An 11283-nucleotide genomic window follows, 5' to 3' on the forward strand; every position below is an offset into this window, starting at 1 on the left:
AAGAAACCTCTTCAGTTCAGTTCAATACCAGAACTGAAGACACGTTAGAAATAAGAGATTATAGCAATTTCAAAACTTTCAGCTTTCCTCTTTTCCCATCTCTAACACAGACTATCCAACATGGGATCACATTAAATGATTTTTTACATTTTACTTTTTTTTTTTTTTCCCCATGAAGTATTTTCACAGTTGAAATTCACCCCATGAAAATTCTTTTTCATTCCATTCAACATGAGACTATGAATGGTGAAAATGCCCTAATTTTGTTTGTTTGCTGCATGATATGGTTCCCGGAATAGCTAAGAAAAGACATCTAGAGAACCCTATTGTGAGAATAACAATTAACAGGAAGCACAGATGAGAGTAAACAGAATCCTCCCTGCATGGGTCTGACCTGCTTATAAGGGCTGTCAGAAACAGAGTGAGAGACAGAAAGGTAATAGCAAAGATAAACCTCACCTTGCTGTACTTCCTTTTCATGCATCCCTATAAATCTCTGCCAGGGACAGTCCAGCATTAAGCCAAGAGATGGTTAACTTCGCACAGAGAACGCTGAGGATTAAACACTCATCTAATGTGGCTCCCAGTGGTATGTAGCTGGGGGCCAGGGAGAGGTAGGCATCCTGGAAGCCATGGAAGGTCATTTTGGGTGACAAAAACAATGAATAGTTCATGCTATTCATGCTAGAAATGATGTGGTCCTCCCCCTCCCCTCTTTCTCTCCCTTGGGCTGAATAATCACACTAGTGTAACACTGCCTGCTTGCTTACTTGCTTTAGGATATTGGACTGGCTTCTCTTGGATCATCTGAAGCGGAGATTGAGAAACTGGCCACAGTAAGTACAGATGGCAGTTTAATATCAGAGGCAAAACCCAAACGATTCACTGCGTATCCCTTACTGTGCAGGGAAGACTCTTCTCCAGTGTCTCAGATTAGCTACAAAAAATGGGAACCACCAGCAGGATTGTCTCTTCTCCTCATCCACAGGCTAGGGAGGTGCTGGAGCAGGGACTGGAGTCTCTCTGGCAGAGCCCAGAAGCATGTGATTCCACCTGAGGAAATGCTTATACTTTTTGCTTCTACAAGAATATATTGCTGAAGCTGAGTTTCTACAATTTCAGCCACCGGAGGGTCCCAACTCACTTTCCATATTCACATAATAGACTGGATACCCAATGTGATTCCTGCATTTTCTCCTACACAAGGTGCAGGGAACCATCAGAATTTGATTCACCCTGTATTCATTAAACTCACAAAATAGGTGAGCACTTAAAAGCAATTTGAGAAGAGGTGCTGTCATTCGGTTCTCAGTCACTAGCCTGTAATACATCTGCCAAAACAACTCATGCACCCCTTACTGCCATCTTAAGTTGTCCTGAAAGTGGGCTGGAGGCCAGATGATTTTTTTTTTTCTGGTAATGGCAGCCATTTCCCAGTCTTGATGATTTTTTCAGGGAAGGAGAGGAGCCTTACCCTCACCCAGCTGGGTGAGGCTCATTCAGGAAAGGGGGTGGATGGGAGGAGACTGTCACTCTTGAAATTCCTCAACTGGTCGACAGCCCCACTCATGGTGAAGTGGAGTGAGAAATTGTGTGAAGGAGATTATAGCTCACCTAAAATCATTCTTCAAGTATCCATCCTTGGATCAGGGCTAGGTAAGACTAGCAGTATTTTTAGAGTTTGAAGAGCAAAAGGAACCAGTGTTGAATTCTTTGTAGCATCATCCAAGTCCTGGGCTGGTGATTTGAGGGGACTGTTTGGGAAGAGGCAGCGACATGTCCACATTTCCTCTGCAGTTTCCCCTCTCTGGGTCTAGAGAGGCTAGAGTAAGAATAAAATCCATGCCTTTGCTAATGTTAAAAGAATTATGGGTCCTGGAGAGACTTTTTTCATCATTACCCAGGTCTTGGTGAGACTGGGTGAAGGGCAGTGGCTTGTGTAGCATTCCTCTGCAAGCACCCTTCCCTGACCCTAGACTGGCTAGGACTCGATTAGACATAGGGTTAAGATTAGAAGAATGATGGGTCTCATATCTGAAATTGTCACAGTATCATCTAGGATTTGGGGAGGTAGAATAAGGGCACCTTTTTGAAAGGGCTACCTGCAGTTCAGGATCTGTGAGAATAGAATTTTGTAAGCACCATTCAAGTATTCTGAACAGTGAACATATTCTGGATTAACACCTCAGTCTTCAATTGTTTAAACATTAGACATCTAATCCAGGATTATTATTCAGATTCCTTCACTAGAAAGTGAAGATAGAGAAGAACCTGTAGCATATTCACTATCCTGACATAGATGTCTGACATAAATTCTTTTTTCTCTCTGGAAGTCCCTGTCATTCTCTGTTCATTATAAAAAGAATGTAGGTAACTAGCTTACATGATACTACAACATTTAAGCTAAATAAAAGTTTATTTAAAGAATCTGAACTTTGCTTGTTGCTGTAGTCTATAACACTTGTAAGACAAAATTTGAAATGCCATTATTTCATTCAGTCTCTGGACATCTCTAAGCAGGTGGATCCATGTACAAGAGATGGGAAATTGCCAGTGTTCATGTCGCCTACAGAGTACCACTAGTACCATGTCTTGTACCCTGTTAAAACAGTGAGAGCTGAAAGAACCTCGCTAACTAAAAGCCAAATACAGGATATCTAAGGAAACACTAAAAATAATTCCTCCTCTTCCTGTGTCTCATTCTCCAGTCAAAAAGACCTGCAAAATAAGGAGAAACTCGAAAGACTTTTCACTGTGAAATAACAAGAATCAAGATTATTAACACAATAAGAATGCAGGATTATTAGCTGAACTGTAGAGAAAGCAGCTTAGGGTTCTGCAGAAAGAAAGATCCTGGCATGCTGTTTCTTTAGTGGTAAATTTGCAGGCTAAAACCAAGTCATCAAAATCATAAGACGTGTGAAAGAGGTGGGAGAAAGAAAGAGAAAGAATGAAAGAAGCAGAATAGACAGAATAAGATAGAGTTTCACATTATTTTACAAACTGTCTGCAGTTCTTTGAGAACGGTGCTGAAAATGCAATACTTATGGCTAAACCAAAGCCAAGGTCCAGCCCTGTGTATGAGGCAGCAAAGAACTATGTGTCCCTAAAGGAACCTTGAAGAACTGTGACATAAATCCATATTCTTGAAATGCCTCAGGTTTTCCTTTTGCACAACACCTATCCAGCTGCTCAGAGGTCAGGCTGTGCCCAGAACTGGTCCTGCACTCTCCATTTCCTTAGATGCTATAATAAAGGAAGGGCTAACAGGTTGGCAGAGCCAAGAGTTGCTTTTATCCCACTACTGTCCAGCAGGCAAAGGATGTATGGTCCTAAGGATGCTTTTTTTGCAAGAAAATCCCAGAGAGATGTATCTTTATTTTCTACTGGAGCATCGTAAAGAAGTAATTGGCATAACCTTAAAGGGTACATTGCTGCTAAGGGATAAGTCATTCTTCAATTCTACTCAGTGCTATCACATAGACAAAGGAGGAGGGAAACTGTCCTTTCAAGTACCTTTCCTAGGGTCTTGAACCCTCTATGGGGTTCTCCTTGTCCTTCTGGGGACTAAGCGTTGAAATCTGTCAGCTTCCACTGACTGTAATGGAGCTCAGGGCTAAGAGGTTGCAGGGTAATTTGTAACATCTTCCAAAGAAAGAAGAGGATAGGACTTTATGACTTTATTTACCCATGTGATTATCAATAGCATTTTTTTTTCTTTTTTTGGGGGGAGTGAGAATGGGAAGGATGGCAAGTTTTGAAATAATATGTGTTATAATTTGTGTGTTATAATATGTGTGTTATATATGTTGAGAGAAAAAATAATTTTTTTAAAATATACAACTATAAAATTTGAAGATACAAAGACATTAAGGAATAAGGATAAAAGAAAATTAAAGGAAAAATGGGAAGATTAAAAATGAACTGCCTGTTGAGACTGTTTTTCACAAGTTGTTGTTATTACCAGCTTTATTGGTTCACTGTGGAGTTTGGTCTCTGCAAGCAAAACGGATCGATCAGAGCTTACGGGGCAGGACTGCTTTCGTCTTATGGGGAGCTTACGGTATGTGTCAAACATACGGTATTGAAAGATTTTTTTATGGTATTTAAAGATTTCTATAATCCAGTTTTCTGAATTCTCTGGTAAAAGCAAAATATTGTTTCCTTACATAAAACAATACAATTTAAAATACTGATTTTTCTTTCGCAAATAAATTCATTCTCCCTTCCCAGAAGCTATTGAGTAGGGGAAAAACTATGGCAGGATTGTACCTGTCTTCCACCTAAAGAGATGAAATGCAACTAAAGCAACCATTCTATAAAGTATTAGATTTGCTTCTTACTGCTCCTGGCCAGTACTAATACAGTTGACTTTAACATAAAACTCATGTACCTTTCTGAATTACTCACTAGAGGGCAATATTATGCCTATTATGAACTCTGCTACTTCGTCCATGCCATTGACATTCATGCACATATGCATCAGAAAGGCACTGACTGGACCAACTAAAGTGCAAAGAAACTGTAAATAGCATGGACACTGACAAAAAGAAAATGCTTTAGTATTTTACATTCCTAAATACGTTTCAAAACTAATCCCAGCTCGAGTCTTATGTAGAGGAAAATCTATGTACACAGGTTTGATACTGCCCTGCCTGGACAAGATTGCCTGTGCAATCTTTTCAAGCATTTTTATAAACCAGAAATCAATTTTTTTCATGGGAGATATATTTTAAGCTTAACACATGTACATAACAGCCTAACAGCCAGCTACATAATACATTCACGTGGAACCATGGATGGATTCGCACAGCTTGGACTCCCATAACTGGAGATAGTTGGATAGTTATGACAATAAACATATTACAAAACTCTCTTAATGCTATGCAGGTCAGGCCACTTCCCAGTCAATTGACAGAAGGAAGAAACAACAAGTTAAGGTATGTCAAGACATTTAAAATAGGAGTCCCAACAGAGGGTCAGTTGAGAGTTAGCATATAGAAAGGGGAACCCTCCCAGACGTCAACCTTCGTTTTACCACCTGCTGAGTTTAGCATTGTTTTTCTCCCAATACTTGCAATTTAGAGACTTTTGTGAGCAAAATCTGTGGTATATGATTTGCAAACCTTTTTCTCTTGATAAGCTGAGAGATCTGCATGCTCATGAGCCCTCTAGAGAAAATAAACATGACTTCCTTTCTACAAAGCAACCTGATCTTGTGCCTGACTGCTCATAAACATGAGAAGTGTGCTAGCACTATCACAGCACTCATCTGTAGAACAGTGAAATGTATTGTTTTGAAACAACAGATCAAGTAGTTCCCCTACAAATTAGGTTCTACTACAATGCATTTGGTTTACATGCCTATGTGTTCTAGGATAAGGCTGAAGCTACTGTTTTTCTGAGAATCCTTCAGGACTTGCTGTATTCACAGCTAACAAACAGAAAGCCTAGGCTTCCTTTTATTTACCTGGTAAAACAAAAAGGTCCAATATCAAAGCACAGTTCAAGGCAACATTTATTCTACTCTGCCTGCCTGGATACTTTATAAAAGTAGTAGGCAAGAACTGCTTATTCACAAAACTGTGCTATATAACACAAAAGTATAACTGCATCTCAAATGCCCTACCTCTAAGGTTGATGATGGAAGTAGTAACTGTCCTTGAGTTTGCAAATGGCAGATTCTTGTCATTTATCATCAGTAGTTGTTGGGTAATGCTGCTGGATAAACTTTTGAGACATCTGGGTCCACCTAGGTCTTCATCCATCATATTACTGAAATTACATGCAGATGTAATAGCGCTTATATTCAATAGGTAATGAAGGATTACCCTCCTTCCAAAAGTGTGTCCATCTTGCATTAAACACCTAAGACAGTCTGAAGATGGGCAAGTAGTTCACCAGCAATGCTGCTATGTGCCCTGTACAATCCCTATGTGAGCTCTACAAGTTCATCACTGTGTAGCTTTTGGGACAGCAGCTTAGTGGGTTCTGTGCACTTCACCTTGCACATCTGAAACTTCCTGTACACAAATAAATTATATCCATGGCCTTAAGTGCTGAAGTTTCCTTTTGCAGCTGACTGATTAATCTCACAGATTTTTATTTGGAACAAAACTAAAATACAGAAAAGTTTCCATTTAATCATTCTAGTCTGCATAAGCATCTGATTTCTAACTTCAGTATAGACAGTGTGAGTAAAGTACTGAGGTCCTATGCCTAAGCACCTGCTAGCAACTTGAAAATGTATACCAACTGTTTCTTTTACAGCTGAAGGCAGGAAATATGTGTAGTGCAGTGCCTTTTTCATAGAAGGGATTTTTTTAGAAATACAGCAGTGGCTAGGCACTTTTGTTAGAGAAGATGAAGACTGGAAGACAGTGAGGCTCATGACAGCCTTCAGTTTCTTGCAAAGCTCATTTTGCAATCTTCGACTGACTCTTGAGAAAACTCTAGATAAGCTTTGCTACTGCTTGGAAGAAAGCCATTGTCCATCCCTATAATTATCGGCCATTCTTCTCATGCACGGTCCAGATGTGGGCTTGTGCATGGAGGCCCCAAAATAGATTTCATATCATTTGGCTGATCGGCATATTTGGCACAGGCAGACTCACTGCAGCTCATGTGATGGAGGAGACATGCTACAGCAAACTGCACAAATGAGGGGTTTCCTCATCACTGAAGGCTTCTGAACAAGGAATAGCAGGATGATTTTGTCACTGAGGAGGCAATAAAGGCATGAGTTACTAAGGCTAGGTGGTTGGCTACAAGAAGATAACATCTAACCAGCTGGAGAGGGTGAGCAGCAGTACATCCAGCTAATGTTATGTGAGAACTTAGCATCAGCAAGGAGCCTGGAACATCCCTGAACTGCAGCCTAGACTGACTGACTGTGGGTGTGTGACTGTGACCCAGGGAATGACATCCTGATGATGAAATCTTCAAAATGTTTTCCTCTTCTCCACAGCACCCACTATGACCACTTTGAACTCAGCTTCAGGTAGTTATTTTCTGTGGATGAGCTGATACTGCCCAAACTTAGGGCATAACTTGGGAGAAGGGCAGAGGATGAGAGGTAGAGCTAGATGCCCTCTGCATAAGACTTGCACTTGAATCCATGTTATATAACAAATCATTTAGTGACAGCAGCTAGGTATCAGAAGGGACAGGATAACCATACCCAAGTCTAAACTGAACAGTTGTAATGGGTCTGACTGCTGGCCAACCTTGCCTCCTCTGAACTGTAAGAATCCCTCCCCAACAGCTCTCGGTATTGCGCTGTTTATTTCACTATATTCTGTCAGCTGTTCTACATTATCCAAAATGCTTCTCCTGTTAACACTCAGCTGGACTCTGTCCTCCATACTGTAAAATCTTATGGCTCATACCACACTTCTGGCAGCACTCAGTGCTACATATGCTTTTCTTGCAGCTCAACAAGTACTTAACTTGTAGAGGCCTTTAAGGCCATCCGGTTTCAAGCTGAACTTCCACTGAAATCAATGGGATTTCAGTTCTGCTTCAACACTGACAGCATAGCAGGACCTCTGTCAGGTTTTGAGTTTCTGAAATCTTTTTCCATTAGTCCCCAGAGCTTCTAATATTATAAGAGCAGCCTTATGTTTGTGTATACCATCCATCTTAGATTGTATGAGTGCTCTCCAAGGTTTATTCTTCAATTACACACTGCAAATGAAGAATAGGAAAAACACCATCTTTTAGCATTTTATATTCTTGTTCTTTTTTTTTTTAAAAAAAAAAAAAAGTGCCCTGTATTAATTTCTGCACCAGTGCTGCAGCAAGTTGGCCTACTGGTTAAGGCAGGCCTCCAGTGATGGAGAGTTCAGGATCGGTTCAGTGAAGTATCTAAAAATGCACTTAAGGGTACTGTCTGAATTTTTCCAGTTAGCAGATTGAGCTGAAAGTCTTGTGCAGTGTCACCCACTCTTACCAGCTATTTACGAGTACCATGGGAGTTTTGAATTGGATCATAAAATAGTGAAGGGAGCCTTCTGAAGACTGGGGAAGAAGAGAGAAAAACAAACAGCCAGATCTCAAAGAAGGAGTGGATACTAAAAGACTGTCCCTAGGTGGATGGGGCCTGCTGTCCAGGCTGAAGGTTGAAAGAAAGGTCTCAACGTTGACTGGGATGAGTTGCTTCTTTCCTTTTTGTTTGTACCCAGGACACTTCACCAAGGTGGCCATGGCACTCACCAGTCTGGCCAGTTGGAGGCCAAACCAGCTTTCAGGCACATCTGCAGTGCAGTTCAAATGTCACTGGAGCTGAGCTAGCTTTAAACTATCTCACTTGGGTTTTAGGGGCAGACAAACTGTGCAGGAACTCACTTGAAGCCTGAGCTGCCCTGCCTTCCCAGGACCCTGTGCAGGTACTAAACAACCAACACCAATACGTACGCAATCTCACTGTCACCATCCCTGCTGCTGGCTGGTTTAAAGGTATCTCCAGTATGTGTAAACAAATGATAGATGTGCCTATGGACTGTAGTGTGCACATAAGTGTCTTCCATAATCCTCCTGTCTATCTGAGGGGACAATGTAGAAGAACCTGAGAAGAACATATAGAAAAACCTCTGCAGGCCTAAAACACAAGCACACACACACAGAGTATAGCGCATATTTATATCTTGTGTTTCAGGGAAGATTTTAGGTTGCTTAACTGGCATGGGAGCTGTGCAGAAAATACAAGGAGCATTCTGTCTGTTCTTCAGTGCAGCAGGAAATGTAAGATTTGTGACATGGGCTGGGGACTTCGAAATAGTGCTGCACAGGCCTGTGAATCTTCTATGATACCAGTTGAAAAAAGCAGCATGATATTATTTTTTTCTTCTAGATATTCAGATTTTGTGGGGTGACATAGACTTTCCCCTTCCTATCTGAGAACGTGGCTATGGTACCCAATCATGCATCACTGTAAGAGGGGAAATATCTTTCTTCTTTTTTTCTTTCTTCTTCTTTTTAAAAATTATTTATTATTTGGTTTATTAACTACTAATTATGAAAAGCAGCTTTCACCTGTGAAAGAACAGTACTTGATATTACTTTTAACTGTTCCACAAAGAGCATTTCACAGCCCAGTAGGCACTAATTCTTGCTATGTTCATTCACCTGCTCTAACCTGTGTTGTTCCTCTTACAAAGTATGCTTTATCAAACAAGCCAGAGTACAAGCCTTTTGATCCAGAAGTGGCTGCAGTTTACCCCTATCAGGATCAAGCCTTCCAGCCTGTCTATTTCATAGCAGAAAATTTGGAAGATGCCAAGGCTAAGCTTCAGTAAGTAAAGTGTTTGTGGGTATTTTCATTGAGGGGTGCACACCAGCTTGAATCCTAATCTCAAATACATCCACCACTACTGCAATAGCCATGCCAGCCTGTCTCCCTGTGCACTTCATCTGCACAGTGGCTTTTTTACACCAAAGTTAAACATGAGATTGTTTATCTCAGAAAAGCTTAATAAAAAAACACAATTATATATTGTTACGCTGTCCCATGCTTCATCTTAGCAATGCCTCATTTCAGCAACTTCTGAAGTAATTTCTGTAACTGAATAGTGAGAGTAGAGCACAATCCCGCAGTTGGGGTGCTTATGTGCTAGTCCTTACAAATAGCAGCTCATGAAGAACTGATTTACCCAAGGTCACACGGAAATTTTATACAAGACTCAGGAATTAACATGGATCAGCAGGGGGCTTAAAAACAAGACTGCCTTTCTCCTCTGATTATATCTGCACAAGACTGCAGAATCAGCATTCACAGGCAATCTAATTTCTACAAAATAGCTAACTGCAACCTAAATAACATTATTTCAAATTAGCTTGAGGTGTTTCTAAATGCATTTCTTTGACTGCATTATGTTATGCAGGAAGGATTTTTTTTTTTTTAATTTTTTTGAAAGTAAGCAGGGTTTAAATTCTGACCTTCATCTCCAACAGTTAGAACAACATGACCAATTCTAGCTGGAGGCAGGAGGCTGGTTGTGGAGCTACTGGGGAGCATATAGGAGTGGAATGAGGAATTTATTAGAGGAAGAGAACCTGGGCCAGACTCCTTTCCCACTCCCTCCACTTCTTCCCCAGAAGCACTGTCTCCTAGGGTTATAGCAATGGCAAATTAGGCCCCTCATCTTAAATCTGAAGGTTCACATTAAATTATTAATTTATGTAAAAATGTGGCTGAGAACCCACTGGCAGAAGAGAGAGGACTTCCAAGGACATTTGACTCAGGCAAACCTGAAAAGAACTTACAAGGACAAGGAATACACCATTCTCAGACTTGAAGCTTTTTCATACATTTTTTTCAACATAGTTGTGCAGCCAAAGCTGCTCAGAATAACCAAAGGCACAAGAATCTGTCAGAACGGAAAATATAAGGCAACATCAGTACAAGGGGTTCCTACCAGTGTGTACTTAATGGAAACATTGTAAAAAACGGCAAGAAATCATGTTTTTTTCTTTTAATAGATACAGCAAAATAGCCCAGGATGTCTACTATCAACAGGTTTTTAGAATTTTATGCAGAAAGAGCTACTCCAGGTTATTTCTTGGAAGTGAAGGCGGCAGACATGCTGTGTTCCTGCATTCCTCAGCTTGTGGTTGTAATAACTCTGAATTGTGTTAACGTAGAGCTGTAAGAGCACAGATGGGTCTGAGCCAGTCATGCTGAAAAGCAGGCACTGCAGATCTTTTGGGCTGCAAGTAGTTCAGCTGTGGGGAGGATGTACTACACCAGACAATGTTAAGGAGTAACAGTGAGGAGGTGTCAGCAGTCTCTGCTCCCTGACAAGTCCATGCTTACATACTGAGAAATTAGGTCCTGCAGATTTTACATGTAGGGAAATGGCTTCTGAACTAGCAGCTCTGTCTTCTTCCCCCACAGAAACTACGTGATGAAGATCAAGAAGCCTTTTTCTCTGTGCTACGACCCATTCACCAGCAGCATAGAGGTTATGAACACACCTCAGAAAGGCAAGAGGGCACTGCGTCAAATGAAAGAGGAACTGAAAAACCTCTGCTTGGCCCTTGAAAACCTGTCTTAAAATTACAGCAGTACATATCACCTGGCACTGAGATACTTGTAGGTAGTTCCAGCACTTGAAGATTCAGTGGTGAAGTTGTAGTGGCATGCGAAAATCATTAACCCACAAAACAGCTCTGTCAAGCTAATCTTTTCACTGTAATTCAGGCTGCTGACTTAGCCACATTAATGAGTTCTTATTGAGTATGTTTCAATGACAAACAAGACCAAATTACTCCAATTTTTGGAAG

At 40.8% G+C, this 11283-nt stretch overlaps 1 protein-coding gene across 1 annotated transcript in view; it reads left to right on the top strand.

Moving 5' to 3' along the window:
* Positions 1–11054, top strand: part of LOC104027349 (tyrosine 3-monooxygenase) — a 33550-nt gene extending 22496 nt beyond the window's left edge. The window contains exons 9-12 of the mRNA XM_009478073.2: positions 780–836; positions 3968–4063; positions 9159–9292; positions 10895–11054. Coding sequence (XP_009476348.1) covers positions 780–836; positions 3968–4063; positions 9159–9292; positions 10895–11054 — 447 coding nt within the window. The remainder of the gene's footprint in view (positions 1–779; positions 837–3967; positions 4064–9158; positions 9293–10894) is intronic.
* The last annotated feature ends 229 nt before the right edge of the window (positions 11055–11283 follow it).

Source organism: Pelecanus crispus, chromosome 1 (genome assembly GCF_030463565.1).
Source record: "Pelecanus crispus isolate bPelCri1 chromosome 1, bPelCri1.pri, whole genome shotgun sequence".
Classification (NCBI taxonomy): Eukaryota; Metazoa; Chordata; class Aves; order Pelecaniformes; family Pelecanidae; genus Pelecanus; species Pelecanus crispus.